Here is a 17,439-nt window from a genome sequence, read left to right on the forward strand (position 1 = left end):
TGGAGGGGTTGAAACAGACACATGGTTGTGTGGCTAGAGAGGAATGTAACCTACTTTTCTGTCAACAAACTCCTGTTTGTATGCTGGGCACATGACAATGGTCTATAAAATGTGTCTGAAAAGACACATTGTTTGTTGAAAACATCTGTCTGGTGTTTACCAGTTCAGTGACAATTTAAGGTTTGCGGGGTGGGGGGGACACTGAGGTTGATATCAGAACCAACTAGGGCAAGAGTCAACAAACCAAGATGATCAGCCCTAGCGCTCCTTTCTACCAGCTAGTTAACTGCAGTTCACCTGGCATCCAAGATGGCCAGTTTATCTATCCCTGTTAGATGTGTGTAATGAAAAGCCAGAAGAGAACAAGGACTGTGAAATACTAGTTTCTATCCTAAATGTACAGTTGTGTGTAATGCATGGGAGACAGTCTGCAAGTTTTCATTAAAACCAAATATTTCACTAGATTAACTCACTAATTAGATATTACATTTACATTAACTCTGATGCTTTTATCCAAGTGACATACAATTGATATATATGTCAGAGGTCATACACCTCTAGGGCAACTAGTGGTTAAATGTCTTGCTTAGGGACACATTGGTGGATATGTCACAGTTGGAATCAAACCCAAATCTCTCACACCAAAGTACATGTGCATTATCCACTGTTCCACTGCCATATCCCCCTGTGGTAGTAGGTGTGCTTATCAGTTACATCAGCTGATGCAGAAAAGTTGAAGCAAAAAAGCCCTGCAGTACACACTTGGCCATCATAGCTCAAGATCAGGCGAAATTACTTCTGGTCTCTGCTGACACCTGGTGGACTTGTGCTTAATACAGTTTATATAGTCGTGCATGTGAGCGAGGTTTGCACCATGATATGGACATGAAGAAATGACTCAAGCACACAACACTTGAGAGCCCATTTTACATGTGTGCAACCGTGAATAGCAGTGGACACTAATCCTCACACACATTGTATGAATGACTTAAAACATGTTGTACTAAAACCAGAAAATGTAAGTCACTTTACTACAAACCAGTTTGTTTTGCTTTTATTATTAATTGTACAAACAGTGGAGTTCCAGGCGTAAGTAGTGCATAGAAGCTTCTTGAAAGGTCTGTTAACAAATTTACAGATGCTGTGCATGGTGTGGGCAAAGTTTGGTACATACTGTATATAATCATCTATTAACATTATCTGGACCGCAGAAATACCGTCAGGTAGGTTTAGTGCAGACCTATCCGATTTAAACAACATACCAATAACATTTAGCACTCTAGCAACAACATATATTAACACTTTATCTTTAACAAAAGACAGCAAAAGCAGTGATTCTCCTCCTGGTCATTGTCTGCAAAAGTTTCTTTGAGTAATTTTTTCAATTCACAGGTAAGTGTTCAGGTTTGTGTTTGTCAACAGAGGTTGATGTTGGGAAGAACCAGCATTTGATGATTTAGTCTTTGGTTTGTGGTGATCTTGGCACTGTCGGACATAAAGGATCATACCGGAATTTTTGTAAGTTTTTGCCCATTTACTAAGAATCCCATATACTGTCTAATTAGAGAACCATTTTCCAAAGCATATTACAGATTTTCTATGGATTTTTCTTAAATTATGGATAGCCACTTTCCTATTTCTTTCAATAAATACTGTTTTACACTTTCATATTTAAAAATTATTTCCTACTGCAGTATAGATATGAAGATGGGTAAGCATCGTCATACAAGTGAAGAACAACCGGAGTCAAGCTTCCAGATAACTCACATTTCTAAAGTCAAGCATGTTCTCAAGAAAAAAAAGCAGAAATACTGTAAGATGATCATGAGATGAATCAGACATTTACTGTCTTTTCAGTAATACTGTCTGAAACAAAGACAAACCAAATCTAAAATACTTGCACTTTGGAAAATGGTCAGCAGTAATGTAACATATGGCTAGCTGATCTATAATAAATAGGCTAAAACATGCAAAACCAACTGTATGGACCTTTAATAGACCAACCATACTTGGGGATCTTATGTTCGTTTAGCAGGTTTGGCAATAAGCTGCCTTTCTCTCTCTAGCTCCTTCTCACGTTGCTGCTCCTTCTCCAGCGCCTCCTTCTGCTTCTGTTGCTGCAGTTTCAAAGCTCTTTTCTGAGAAAAAACAACAGTGAATATTTGATCAATGTATGCACTGTTTAATTTGCATCCATAAACCAGTATCTGCTCCTTATCTTTGAGCATGACATCAACTAAACTAATGTTTGAAAAACACTCATGTTAAGTCTGATTGAAATGAGAGATACCTTTAGTTTAGTTGTCTTTTCGTGTAGCATAATCATCTCTTTCCTTATGTTCACCAGTTTATTGTGGTAAACCTTTGCCTCTGTAAACTAAAGACAACAAACAGGATTAGAAAACATTCCTGCTGGCTGGTGTAGAGAGTACAAACAAGAGCAACACGAGCCCACGTTAGATTATAATTCAATCCAAACATACCAGTGAATTGAGGTCCGGTAAGGCATTACATTCTCTGAACTTGGTGACTTCTTGGTCCAGTGTGTCTAACAATATCAGCTGATTTTGTCTGGTTGAGACAAAAATGAAGAGTAAGAAATAAACGTCATGAAGTGCACTCTCACCAAAACATTTCTCATGTTTAAAGACAAAACTTCTGACAGAGTCAATAGGTAGAAATGATTAATGTATGCTAGTCATTCATCTGTCCTACATAATGTTACATGTTTGTGAAAGACAGCACAGGTTGTTTTATATGATTTATTACATACAAGTGAACGTCAGCATGTTGAAACGTTTTCACTGGCAGAAACTCCTTTAACTACCATATTCTGCTTGATGCATGATGACTAGAGCTGCAACGATTAATCGATTAGTTGTCAACTATTAAATTAAATGCCAACTATTTTGATAATCGATTAATCGTTCTGAGCCATTTTTTAAGGAAAAAATTTCCAATTTCTCTGATTTCAGCTTGTCAAATGTGAATGTTTTCTGGTTTATTTACTTTTCTATGACTTATTAACTTATTATCTTTGGGTTGTGGACATATGCGGACATCATCTTGGGTTTTGGGAAACAGTGATTGACATTTTTCACCATTTTCAGATATTTTATAGACCAAACAACTAATCGATTAAGAGATAACTTTTGTTATGAATTGGCACTATATAAATAAAATTGAATAGAAAAGATAATGTACAAGCAACTTTGCATGGTTAAAAGCCTATTTAAACTTCAGTCAGATTCTCTTAGAACATCGGCTGTCTATATTCAAGCTTTTATTGATCTCTTTACATCATTCTTTGATCACATAGTTTTTTTCCACATCGGCATGGAAAGAAAAGTCACATGGGAAAGAAAACCTTCACACTTTTTAGAGCTTATTCACCAGATGACTTAACTAATCAGTAACTTCAACCTGTTAGGGGAAAACATATAGTGAGGAAAATAAGTATTTGAACACCCTTCTATTTTGCAAGTTCTCCCACTTAGAAATCATGGAGGGGTCTGAAACTGTCATCGTAGGTGCATGTCCACTGTGAGAGACATAATCTAAAAAAAAATAAATAAAAAATCCTGAAATCACAATGTATGATTTTTTGTATGATACAGCTGCAAATAAGTATTTGAACACCTGAGAAAATCAATGTTAAGATTTTGTACAGTAGCCTTTCTTTGCAATTACAGAGGTCAAACGTTTCCTGTAGTTTACACACTGCAGGAGGGATTTTGGCCCACTCCTCCACACAGATCTTCTCTAGATCAGTCAGGTTTCTGGGCTGTCGCTGAGAAACACGGAGTTTGAGCTCCCTCCAAAGATTCTCTATTGGGTTTAGGTCTGGAGACTGGCTAGGCCACGCCAGAACTTTGATATGCTTCTTACAGAGCCACTCCTTGGTTATCCTGGCTGTGTGCTTCGGGTCATTGTCATGTTGGAAGACCCAGCCTCGACCCATCTTTAATGCTCTAACTGAAGGAAGGAGGTTGTTCCCCAAAATCTCGCAATACATGGCCCCGGTCATCCTCTCCTTAATACAGTGCAGTCGCCCTGTCCCATGTGCAGAAAAACACCCCCAAAGCATGATGCTACCACCCCCGTGCTTCACAGTAGGGATGGTGTTCTTGGGATGGTACTCATCATTCTTCTTCCTCCAAACACAGTTAGTGGAATTATGACCAAAAAGTTCTATTTTGGTCTCATCTGACCACATGACTTTCTCCCAAGACTCCTCTGGATCATCCAAATGGTCATTGGCAAACTTAAGACGAGGCCTTGACATGTGCTGGTTTAAGCAGGGGAACCTTCCGTGCCATGCGTGATTTCAAACCATGACGTCTTAGTGTATTACCAACAGTAACCTTGGAAACGGTGGTCCAAGCTCTTTTCAGGTCATTGACCAGCTCCTCCCGTGTAGTTCTGGGCTGATTTCTCACCTTTCTTAGGATCATTGAGACCCCACGAGGTGAGATCTTGCATGGAGCCCCAGTCCGAGGGAGATTGACAGTCATGTTTAGCTTCTTCCATTTTCTAATGATTGCTACGGTGGACCTTTTTTCACCAAGCTGCTTGGCAATTTCCCCGTAGCCCTTTCCAGCCTTGTGGAGGTGTACAATTTTGTCTCTAGTGTCTTTGGACAGCTCTTTGGTCTTGGCCATGTTAGTAGTTGGATTCTTACTGATTGTATGGGGTGGACAGGTGTCTTTATGCAGCTAACGACCTCAAACAGGTGCATCTAATTTAGGACAATAAATGGAGTGGAGGTGGACATTTTGAAGGCAGACTAACAGGTCTTTGAGAGTCAGAATTCTAGCTGATAGACAGGTGTTCAAATACTTATTTGCAGCTATATCATACAAATAAATAGTTTAAAAAAATCATACATTGTGATTTCTGGATTTTTTTTTTAGATTATGTCTCTCACAGTGGACATGCAGCAGGGTGTTCAAATACTTATTTTCCTCACTGTATAACTGAAATCAGAAACTACAATCTTCAATTTGACTTAAACTGACATAAACTAGCCCACTACCCTGCCACACAGTTTCCCCCTTCCAACAGACTGACTGAGACAGTGCTTATTAAAATGTTGTGGTGGCGTAATACTGGTGACAAGAGTCTTATAAAGTGTTGCAGTAATGTTCATGAAACAATACTCACGTGAGCTCTTGGAGGGCTCGTTTAGAGTTCTGTAGATCTGGTAGGTAGTGAGAGAGTAATCCCTCTGTGAGTTTGTCAACCGCTTTCTTATCCACAAACACCTTCTCTACAGGGGCTGAGCTCTCCAGACACAGTGATTCCTGCAGAGCGAACTGGAGATCTGTCAAATATTTAAGAATAAAGCATGCATAGCATTGAGTATTATGTCACAAAAGTCACTTCCATAAATTAACCACTTATCTGGCTTTTTTTGGGTTCCAACGGCAGTTTTATCTCCACAAAGGCACAAGATTGCATTGTTTTAAGTGATCTACAGTAGGTCACGTCTCTGACATAAAAAAGGGCTGAAAATTGCACTAAAGATATTGTAAAATGCTTGATTTATTTTTCACAAAATAAATGCAGTCATTGGTTGATGTTCCTGACCTTGTGCCAAAAATGATTCATGAACAACCTCATAACCTGCAATGTCACATAAAAATCAAAACATGTATACCTCTCTGTAATTTCATGGCTGTTCTACCTAAACAACCCCTATCTGTCTGTGACTGCTCTGACTGAGCCTATAACTTGTTTGTCTGTTATTCTGTTTTATGAGTGACTGTTTCTGTTATTTTGTTTCTCAGTATAAGCATTAACAGGGCACATGCTGTTTTTACTAATAAATGTGAATTTACTCATCATGAGTTCTGCCTCAGCATGCAAATGGTTGTGAAATATTATTCGTGGCTCTGGAGAAGCTTTTTAAAGTCTTCAGGATTTCACGGTTATCTTGACTTGGGCTTGGAGAATTACAATTGTTACAACGTGGGGGTGTGAAGTTTGAGGTGAAACCACTTTAAATGAGAGATGGTAGAAAGGAAAAACATTCCCATGTTTATGACAGACAACTTATGCTAGTCATATGATTGCAGAGTTAGTTGTGTTATGGCAAAATAATTTTATGATGACAACACTATATACATTAAATGTGGTTTAATAATTAAACATTATCCATAATCCATGTTTGTTTTTGTTTTTGTCACAAGTCAAATATATCAGTGCTTTCAGAAAATACATCTCTGTCATAATCATGACTTGGATATTGACATAAATGCTATTTACTAGTCAGGAACTGGTAATTACATAACTCTAATATGGCATGAACACCGCATAACCAAAGACTTGCATTATAGGATGGCATGCAGAATCAAGTGTTTTTGGAGCTTGGCTTATAATAAAGGGCAGGATATCTCCCTGCTTCTGCTGCTTTGATTTTAAGCTTGTTTTAATCTATCACCAACCACACCACTCTGTACAAAATGTTAAATAGATATATCAAATAAACTGCATGCATAACCTTTAACATTAAACATTATTTGGACCACCACAAGTTGACAGGCGCAAACCGGGGCTGCAGCTGAATTCAACTAATCTATACTGAAGTTCAGGCAACGTAGTCATATATTATGGCAGACTGGTGTAGACAGCAGAGATCAGGTGAGGCATCAGCGCACATACCTTCACTGTGTGGAAGTTCACTCTGGGACGATTGTCCTTCATCTTCCATCCCCTCTGCCTCCATGTGCAAAGCCTGAAAAGAGGCACCACTCAATCAGACAGATGAATCTTATAGTTCTATCACATGGAAATGACCAGTTTAACCTCTTTGTCATAACGTTAGCTTATCACAACACCAAGCATCTAAAACGTTGAGGAAGTGTTTAGCTAGCTGGCTGAGCTGCCTCATAATGTGTAACGTTACAGCACTGACACGTTAGCGACCAGACAGCCAGCAACATTTCACCTCAGCCAACGCCATCTTACCCGTCTGACTGTCTATTAAACAGTAACTGTGTGTGATGAGTTTAGTAATTCTGTTGACCAAGAGCAGAACAGAGACAGCAGCAAAAGACTTTGGATTTGTTGCAGCGTCTGAAGAAAACGTCATGTGACTCCTGCGTCATCATGGTCGTCATGTGACTGCGAACGAAACCGAACCTGCTGTTGTGACTTCCCGAGTGCGGAGGGAGTGTTATTATGACTCCGGTGTTTACACCAGTATAACCATGACGTTTTTTAATTAAAGGACGAACTACGTTTGTACAACCGAAAAGTACTTTAGGTAAGTCTGCCTCGTATTTTTAATAAAACTTCCACACTGTAAGGGTTGTCTGTCGCGAGCTGACATGACAAGATAGCTAACCTTTACTAGCTAGCTTGTCGCTGGTTGTTTAAGAGGACTGCTCAAAGTTCATCAGCTCATGTGAGAATGTGAGTGACTTAACGTGTCTTTAATATATCAAGTCACCGACTTGACAGTGACATGAATAGGTTGTACTGACGTGAAACGATGCTCTCTTGTGTTTCTGGTGTCCCTTTCTTTGTTGCTCTCCCCCAGGTGCAAAGGATGGAGTAGAAATGCGAGCTTGCATCCACCCCTGCCACAAACATGTGAATGGTTACCCCAGACGACAGTAACCTAGCGACAGAGCTCACCTGAATATAACCTTAACCGTTATTATTAAAGATGTCAGGGGGTAACTTCTTGAGCAAGGTGCGGTCCGCCTTCAGGAGGGAGAGGAGCGACTGGCACCTGAGCGACACGGCGCCCTTTGACTTCTCCGACGAGCTGGGGGAGGATGAGACTCCCAGATTCAACAAGCTCAAGGTCGTGGTCTCCGGAGAGATGTCCGACTACTCTGCCGGAGCTACGTCCAACGGGGTGGCGGTGAACACCCTGGTGGTGGCGGATGATGATGATGACTCCCTGCTCGAATCATCCTCCAGCCTGGGCAGCCCGGGGTTAAATATGGACCCTTGTGACAACTGCACCAAGAAGAGGGAGAGTATCAAACACAAGAGGGTGATGAAGAGGCTTGTCATTGCAGCTTTGCTGTATTTCCTTTTCATGACCGGTGAAATTATAGGTAAGCATATGCGGAGTTAACCTCACACTACATGATTGTTGGGGTGGTGATGGCGCTGTGGGCAGACACATGCCTTTGGTGTAGCTTAGGGATACACTTAACCCCTAGCTGCTCTTCTGAAATATGTAGGATGTGATATGTTGTCATCAATGCAACTTTAGGACCAACCTGCCACAGAGAGGTGGAACCAGTGTAAGGCTTCTAAAATGTGTTCATTTACGTGTCAACTTAAATAAATTGAGATGAATGAAAGTCAGTGGCCCCCATAAAGGCTGGATTTACTCAAATTACAATAAAATATGTTCTCACGTAGCCCCCGGTGGTATGTTGATACGGCTGCAGGTCAGGGTTTCCAGCAGTGTTTAATAATTTTGGCCACTTTGCCTCAGTCAGTGATTATATATGTCCAGTCATCATTTCAACCTCTTGGGTAGGAGCTCTAAAAGTCTGTGCTAAACAGTCTCCTAGATTACCGATTTATCTTTTAAGTGTTGTTATTATTTTGTTAATCTTTGGATCATACATCTTCTAGTTAAAAATGATTCTACCACAACAAAAACCATTGCACAAGCATAAAAAGAACCATGTTATATTCTGGCCGAATTGGAAACCATTAGGTTGACGTGTGCTAGACATTTCCTCTTTTGCAGCACATAAGGGGCCTTTGTTTTCTTCAGTCACTGTTTTCTGATGAAGTGGTGACCGGAAGATGGCAAGTTTTTTCTGAGTGTGTGTGACGGTAAACTATTTTTAAATTAGATTTAATTCTCCTAAGTGCACAGTCAATGATATGTTATTTCACGTCACTGTTTTCAAAATTCAGTTATTAGTTACCAAGTAAATTATCCAAATAATAAAAAACTTACTATGTACTTGTGGCTCCCTCTGTCAGTTCACAGCATACCTGTAAATCCAACCAGGTACTTTGCTGTAAATGCCACACCCATCAAGTTTTGTATCTCAAAATCTGTGCGTGCACAAATAGCTTAAGTAGATCACAGCAAATGTTCACATTGTCTTTTACTTTCAGGTGGTTATGTGTCAAACAGCTTAGCCATTATGACTGACGCTGTGCACATGCTAACAGATGTGGTGGGCATTTTGTTTTCACTGCTGGCCCTCTGGCTCTCCACCAAGCCACCCACCAAGAGATTCACCTTCGGACTGCATCGCCTCGGTAAGTCTCAGGTTTCAGAAGCTTTCACGCTTCTTCCTCCCACCACCTCTTTCTCTCCGTTGCTTGTGTCTTGTGTGAGGCAAACAGATACAGGACATCAAACGGATGTGGTTTTGATGCAGATGAATCATGTTCAAAGTTGTAAGTGTGTGTTCAGGAGTGTTCAAGCCAGATCAGATTCAAGTTAAGATATTTTAGATTGAGTTATAAGTGGTGATGCAAATTATTGAAACCTCTGCAAATAACTGATACATTTACACACTGTGGCCTCTTCAGCTGTTGCCAATACAAATATGTGTAACTGTGGTGTTTGGTATTTAACCTGTATTTGCACAGAGCAAGTTGGCTAACAGTTACAATGAATGAATGGATTTTTTAACCTTTATTAAACCGGCGACCTCCTGGTCACAAGCTCGCTTCTCTAACCTTTGGGCCACCACTGCTCATCTTGAGAGTAGTATAAATTTTGTTTCATCAAGGACTAAATTGAGATTAATAAGGGCATCTTTCATTGTATTGAAGTGGAATCATTTCTCAGTGGATTACTGCCAACACAGTGTAAAACAGTATTGTCCACTTAAATTGTATTTGACAGTCTCACATGGAAGATACTTATCATTTATATAAATGGATGACAGGACAGGATCCAAACCGGGTCCCTGTAGGAGCCATAAATGTAAAATACTATATACTTGAGCAGAAACAGACTGAGATGTGTTATTGCTATTGCTTGAGGCTAAACAAGTGATTGAACAGATTTGTCCCTGCAAATTTTTCCTACACCAGTAGATATTTGTAAGTAGTTTTTCCATACTGCTAAGCTCCCTAGGTATTTAGACACATTCATCCTGTGTTAGATCTACTTGTTGAAATCAGGTTTTTCTCATAGCTTTTATTTTTGTTGCGAATATGAGTTGTATATACAACTAATTGTGATTTCATGTCCTAGAGGTGGTATCGGCAGTCTTCAGTGTGGTGCTCATTTATATTCTGACGGGTATACTGCTCTATGAGGCAGTTCAGAGGACGATACACCAAGACTTCGACATAGATGGAGATGTCATGCTCATCACTGCAGCTGTGGGGGTTGCCGTCAACCTCATGTAAGGGAAACACTTGCATGTAAATGTCTGTTTAGAGAGAACTGTGAGGCTTTTACTAAATACATTCAGTGTAGCTGTTGAAATGATATTGTGAGCCAGGTTCAGGTGTGAAGAAGTTTCGGAGACTGATGAAGACTTAACATAGCATAGTTTATTGAGCCCGGCCGAGGAGATACAGTGCCAGCATACAACACGTCAAATGCCAACACCAAATCTGAAGGATAACATCTTGTGGTTCCTTCTACGTTTCAGTCTTCCCCCTAGTGCCTGTATGTTTCTCTATTAGGTCACCTTTCACCTAGAACAACTATCTATCTGATGTTTAGACTCCAATGCTTTGTCATATTGGAATCTCTCACTATCCATAAGTTGTACTATAATCTGTGGAGCCAGTGAGTTCTTGTAAACATTCTTGTAAGACTCAACTTGTAAGATTCCCAGAGAACACTGATATCTGCTAGCCTGACGCCTGAGCTGCTGTCTCTTAACTAATCAGTCTATTGTTGTCTTCCTGACAAGGACATGTGAGAAATACCTATATAAGCTATAATGTCAAACACTTATGGGATCAGTTAAATTTCTCTAAGCTAGACCTGTCTTACCTTTCCCTGTTACATCAAGAAACACCTAAGAAATATTCTCACAGTAGCGACATGACAAAGGTGAATGCATGCATGTGAGTGTAGAGTGTCAGCAAAAATTGAACAATTCCGTCCAAAGAACTGTATAAAATGCACTTCATAGCATGACATTGTTGATCTTCAGTATGTAATGTTTGAGGGTGAAGAAATGAAGAATCACTGACTGTGTTTTCTAACTCAGTTAATCATGATGTGAATTGGACATAATACATGTAAGGTTGATGCCTAAAATAAATCCCTCTTTTTGTTTTCTTTTGTCTTCAGAATGGGTTTCTTGTTAAACCAAGGTGGTCACCTCCACGGTCACTCTCACGGCCACGGTCACTCTCACGGCCACTCTCATGGTTCTGCAGCCGGGGCAGGTCAGCAGCAGAGACAGCACGGCAGCCTGGCTGTAAGAGCTGCCTTCATCCACGCTTTGGGAGACCTACTCCAGAGTGTCGGGGTGCTCATTGCTGCCTACGTTGTCCGCTTCAAGGTACCCTGCCTAAAGAATTGTTAACATGTCACATGGTTTACTTTTAATGTTGATTCCTAGAACCATTGTTTAGGAAACGTTAAATCTTTGAGCTGATGTAATTTAACATTTCTTTAAGTAGACTTGCTAGATTTCTTTTCTGTAAATATGGAGAAGATTATTTGCAGCTGCATCGTGCATTGAAGAGAAATTTGTACCTAACAAAATAATAATTAAACTGGTCATTTAGAGTGGTTGATTGAAAATTATCTCAAAAAACAAGTCTTAACTCGGTCTCTGTTGTCCATGTCTGACTCTGTCAAACACTAACTTCTCTTACCGTTTAAACACATTAACAAAAAATACAGACAGTTCTTTCCACAAATTCTCACAAACACATGTGAACCTTTCCAACAATATCTTGTTGAACTAGTGACTTTGTACCATGCAGTCATTCACTTTCCAATTATGTATTTCTGTGTAATTGTTGGCTCCTAGTTTTAAATTCAACTTTAGATTTGAGATGAACCACCAGGATGGCTGAACATGATTTTAGTTGATCTGATGTAACACCCTGACTTCACAGCCGGAGTTTAAGTTGGCAGACCCCATCTGTACCTACATCTTCTCTGTTCTGGTTCTCTTCACCACATTCCGCATCATACGAGACACAGTATTTATTTTGCTGGAGGGTAAGTCTTTGTTCTTGGACAGACATCTGTCGGATTATGCTGCATTTATAATTTAGAGTGATTAAGTGCACTGTGGTAGTGTTTTTTTTTTATCCTGCTGTGTCAGGTGTTCCCAGGCATCTGGACACTCTGCGAATCAAAGAGGACCTTCTGAAGCTGGAGGATGTCCAATCAGTTGATGAGCTGAATGTCTGGGCGTTGACGGCTGACAAGACTGCAGCACTAGTGCATCTCCAGCTCAGTGAGTAGCTACACAAGAACAGTACACTTAATAAGAGGGAGCGTTAAATGAATCAAGAAGTATATTTCGATACATAGAAATATTGTATGAATTTGTAGCATGTCTAAAACTTAGCTATGAATTGTAATAAATTTATGCGAATTAATACCCAATTATGAATTTTAATATCCAGAAAATATCAATCCATAAAAGCTCTCGTTAAAAAGGGCACCACCGGAGTTATTATCCTAGAGTCTCCGGACCTCTAGGTAGCTTTTAATAATTATACAATTACTACTAGTGATCAGTTAGTTAATAATCGCTAAATTATCTTAAATCAATCAGTCAGTCTCATATCTAAAGGGTCAATTCTCTTGGCAGGGACGTGGAAATAGTCAACACACACAGTTCCTTGATTACAGTGAATTTATTAACTAAAGCCATATAAAAGGGTGGCTAAATACATCAGGGCAACAAACAATGGCTGAATAATGAGAATGGAGGTTCGATTGTGGGAAGCATTTGACTCATACGGCAACTAACGAATGCAATTAGATGATAACTCGGTTAAATTTGTCTAGGGGTATAAATATTCCATATGCTGGACTAAAGAAAAATGGATTAGCAACTATTGGACGTCACTGATCACAGAATGTAGGGTTTTGGTCTTACTGCTTGCGTTTCTTCCCGCTGGGTTGATGGTAAACGGCCTCACACAGTTCTCTGCGTTCTCGGTTAGGACAACTTAAAGCTCTCGGCCATTTGCTTTCTCTGCCAGGGAATTTCTCCGGGGGTCCGTCTCTGGAAGGCTTATGGAAGAAACTTGCAGTGGGGCCTTCTTGACCCTGTCTCGGGTCAGGTTTAAGTCGTCCTTTGTGGTTGCTGGCGGGCCACGTGGTCGTCCGACCTCCGTGGGCTTAGCTCGACGAAAAAGCTTAAAAGGGGAACTTGGTCGTTCCTGAATTAGACCAGTGTAACTTAACGGACTGATAACTTTAACAAAACCAAAAGAAAGAAAGAAAATAAAACCAATAAGGTTGCTGGGACTGATGTAAAAATCGATGTCGCGGCACTTCGCGTGTGTAGCTTCAAGCAAAACAAAGACTTGTTGTGCTGGTCTAACTCTTAGGGCGTTGCCGGGAGAGGCACGCCGGACGCGTCCAGAGAGCAGAGCGGAAGACCAGAGCACGAGGAGAAGAGTCGCTCTTTTGTTGTCTGGGGCGTGGTTCCCCAGGGGGCGTTTCCGGTTTCCCGAGGGACTGCCTTTCTAAACTTTTAATGTCTATAAAAGAAAAGAAAATCTATTTGCGCGTATTGTAATCAAATATTTCCCACAATTAAACCTCAGTGGTCAAACAGTTGTACCGTTCTAAGTTAAGCATTTGGTAACAATTATTGGTCGTGATGAATGAGTGACATTTATACATAAAGGGCATTTCCCACGATGGTATGTAATACTTATTTCGTCCACTTGGGGGAGCTCAGGTTACATGAGGAAAGCTTAGATTAATCCAAAACAATCTTTACTTAGGAACTGGGGAATTTAGTTATTCAGCCTTAAATTCAAGCTGACGATTAAGAGTATAGTATGACATTTCTTTATCATCATTTCTAAAGGAATTGTGTGAGAAAGTATTGTGAACAAACATTGGTTACACATAAAATGAAAGAGTGTCCCTAATCTTGCTGAAAATAAAAACACTGCAAAAGTAACTTATTTAGATTCTTTTCAGCACTAATATCAACAACAGATAGCAACAACATGGTAACATAACTACTCAAACGAGGCAAACGTAGTCAAGTAACTAAAAGATTTAATTAAACAGTTAATGCTTTGGGTCTTTGGAGACTGCAGTCTTTGTTTAAAGTTAGGCTGTCCTGGATTATGTCACACTTGGGCATAAAAGGGGGTATCCCTTTGATGAAACACAGAGCAAGGTAAGTTGCCACGGTTACGTGTGTGTGTGTGGGGGGGGGGGGGGCAGTTTAGGCTGTTCAGGGAAATGCTAATCGCTGGTTAATGTCCCTTTTGTCAGTTTAACAGTCAGGCACTGCGTTATCAGCTTCGGAATCAAAAGGTGCCAGTTTTACGATCAACTGCTCAGGAATAGCACTTAGAGAAAGTGACCTCCACCCCCATTCTGTTGGGGTCTCTTCAGCAGTCTGTTGAAAGTTGATCTTTAACCCCCCTGCTCTCAGGGAGAGGGGAATAATTTTGAGTAGTTCAAATTTATTTAATATAAATGCACAAATCCACACTGTTGTCCACTACAAATTATAGTAAACTGTGGAAATTATTATTCAGACAGAATAGTGATAGTTGCCCACATTTACATTTACTTTTTTTCTAATTTTTTTTTTTTTTTTTTTTTTACAAAAGATTTAATACTGGAATGTTGATTAGCTAAACAATTAATTGTTTAAGTTGAAGTAAATTGCATATTTACTGAACATTTAATGCAGAAATGTCATTTAAATAAATATTCAACCAAGTAAAGACTTACTTGCCCATAGCATTGGCAGTGATTACAGCTTGAGTGTTGTTGGATATGTTTCTGTCAGCTTGGTGTATCTGGATTTTGGCTTGTCACTTGTTTAAGATTTTCTCAAACTCAGTCAAATTAGATAAAGACTTTCCAAGGACATCTCTCTGTGACAGGAACACATCAGTGTTCTGGCTGAGCTGCTTTTGGCTTTAGCACTTTGATTTAGATAGTTTCCAGTGTTAATTTGGCAGTGAGTTAAATGTCAGTGACCTGTCGGAGCAGAAATGTTTGTCTAAGGTCTGTATCCCTCTGTTGCAAGGTCTGCTCTGGAATTTGTTTGTATTTGGCTTCATCTTTGTTTTAGTGATGCTGCCACCATCAGGCTTCATGGTAGGGATGAGACTTGTTTCTGCCAAATGTAGCATTCTGCAGAATGGCTCAAGGCTTCAGTTTTCATTCTCCCAAGAAACTAGAATGCCAGTTCTTCCCTTAGCTCTATCCTTGAACCCATCCATGTTCATGTGAAAACACACTGTATTTGTAACTGTATGTGTAGATTAGTGAAAAAGGTCAAGACCTGAAGACACTGTAAAAGAAATAGTGTAGCACATGTTGGCATTTGCTATTTAATTCTGAGCCTTTTACAAATATTGGTTACAGCTAACTCATTCATGTTTAGCAGGCTCCTGATTCTTCACAAGGGGAGCGGTTTGGTGTCTGCACATGCAACTTCTGTCACCTAAAGAAAACAAAAGTAATAGCAGCAGCAGTAGTTTAGACCTGCAGATGTAGACATTTCAATCTAATCTGCTGATGTGGCTTCTTTGTCTGATTAGTGCAGAGTTACAAAAAGCACACGTTATTGTGAATCAACCTTTTTCCCCGCAGATATTGACTTGTCATAGCAGAAAAGTGTAACTGATGACATTAACAATGGCTGGATGGAGGGAAACTGTCTCCCCTAAATGGAATGTAGTCATTATTAATTTGATTAATTGTACCTGGATTTTCAAAATGTCTGCTGTGAAAAAGGTCAATTGGGAAACACTGCTAGTTGTTTCATTTATATTCAAATCCAATTCTCTTTGTTCACAGCGCCCTCTAGTGCTAACAACTGGGAGGATGTCCAGGCTAAGGCCCGCCACCTGCTGCTTCATACCTACGGTCTCACCAGGTGCACAGTGCAGATCCAGACACACAGGCAGACGCCGGTACGCAGTTGTGCACACTGCCAGCAGCCCAGCGCTTAAAGAGAGACTCATGCTTACACTGACTTCCACAGTGCATTTTATGGAGCCAGACAGCAGAGAACACAGTACGCAGAGGGCCTAGATGTTGCAACTCTCACAGCTCAGTGGCACAGCAGGAGCCACAATTGTAAGTGGAAAAAGACTGGTGCCAAAGGATTGTTAGTGGAACAACAACAGGTGCACATTTCTAATTGAAGGATCTCAACAGCCTCAAGGGCTCTTATGTTTGAAAAGCTTTCATAGTGGAGTTTGAATGCTTAAAGTCTCGGCTGAGAAGAATGAAAATATTGCTCTTAATTCACCATTAAAGCCTATTCCAACAGGTAACTGTTTTTATTTCACTGTTTGATTTATCACAACTGATGTTTTATCAGATGTAATTTTTTCTTTTTGTTACTAGGTGTGAGGACTGTTTATCTAGATTGTTTTATCATTTTATCATCAAGTCCGCAAACGAAAAGTTACCTCATGTCATTTGATAGTAACTGTGGTCACAGTTCATATAAGCTGTCCTCACCACTGGCAAAAAAAACTATATCATTGTGTCCCTTTAGTAGACATTGCATCTCATCAAATGCACTTAATCATTAATATTCTTCAGCCAAAGTCTTTTGTAAGGCCGGTTTTAAAAAAACAAACAACCGTAGATATTCTTACAGCAGTCTATATTGGCTGTACTGACAAACACTTAGTACACCAACACTTTTAACACTGATATTTTACTCTAGCATGTCTTAACTGTAGCGAGCAGGAAACTGACAATCCAAGTGTGACTGATTGAAAAAAATTAAATGCTACAGTGGTTCGCCCGACCAGTATTGTTTATGTTTTACACTCTTTACTCTGCTTTTTTCATATCATTGACTGACAGTATAATAATGCTGACAGGTTTGGGAAATCTTCTGTATTGGAGAGGTTTTCAGGGAGGGAGGTGTGAGTTAAAATGTGCCAATAATGATGGTGTTTATAGTGTTTTAGTGTTGAGAAGCCGTGGTGGGTTTATGGTAAAGCTTTCCACATCTGATGTACATCATCAAGGGAAATCAGGCACTGGATCACTGTTTTTGTTTATAATAAAGTATTTAATCATTTGTGTCTCTGGGTATCTTGTTTTTATGGACAATTTCATGTTAGGAAACTATTCTGTAGTATCTGCTTTTAGTCAAATCTGAATAGTTAATTTTCATTGAATCACTGTTGATGTTTGACCTCATCCGCATCCACATGTTATCCATTTGTGAATTAAAAAAATAACAACTAATGAAATGAAACAGAATTTGAGACATTAGCATTAGTGTGCAGGCTGCGTTGCTTTTCAACACTAGGTGGTATACTTCCACA

At 39.8% G+C, this 17,439-nt stretch overlaps 2 protein-coding genes across 2 annotated transcripts; one reads left to right on the plus strand and one right to left on the minus strand.

Moving 5' to 3' along the window:
- Nucleotides 1–1,027: 1,027 nt before the first annotated feature.
- bloc1s6 (biogenesis of lysosomal organelles complex-1, subunit 6, pallidin) lies at nucleotides 1,028–7,111 on the minus strand. The gene is made up of 6 exons (XM_038701083.1): nucleotides 6,970–7,111; nucleotides 6,664–6,736; nucleotides 5,164–5,323; nucleotides 2,484–2,571; nucleotides 2,291–2,377; nucleotides 1,028–2,138 (listed from the first exon to the last, which is right to left on the minus strand). The coding sequence occupies exons 2-6, from the start codon at nucleotides 6,725–6,727 to the stop codon at nucleotides 2,019–2,021; spliced, it is 519 nt and encodes a 172-aa protein (XP_038557011.1). The 5' UTR covers nucleotides 6,728–6,736; nucleotides 6,970–7,111; the 3' UTR covers nucleotides 1,028–2,018.
- Nucleotides 7,112–7,119: 8 nt separating this feature from the next.
- On the plus strand, nucleotides 7,120–17,193 carry slc30a4 (solute carrier family 30 member 4). The gene is made up of 8 exons (XM_038701082.1): nucleotides 7,120–7,267; nucleotides 7,544–8,072; nucleotides 9,103–9,249; nucleotides 10,199–10,352; nucleotides 11,258–11,471; nucleotides 12,037–12,142; nucleotides 12,249–12,383; nucleotides 15,944–17,193. The coding sequence occupies exons 2-8, from the start codon at nucleotides 7,673–7,675 to the stop codon at nucleotides 16,096–16,098; spliced, it is 1,311 nt and encodes a 436-aa protein (XP_038557010.1). The 5' UTR covers nucleotides 7,120–7,267; nucleotides 7,544–7,672; the 3' UTR covers nucleotides 16,099–17,193.
- Nucleotides 17,194–17,439: the final 246 nt, after the last annotated feature.

Source organism: Micropterus salmoides, unplaced genomic scaffold (genome assembly GCF_014851395.1).
Source record: "Micropterus salmoides isolate LMB-PRFRI ecotype aquatic unplaced genomic scaffold, ASM1485139v1 Ms_hic_scaffold_6, whole genome shotgun sequence".
Lineage (NCBI taxonomy): Eukaryota > Metazoa > Chordata > Actinopteri > Centrarchiformes > Centrarchidae > Micropterus > Micropterus salmoides.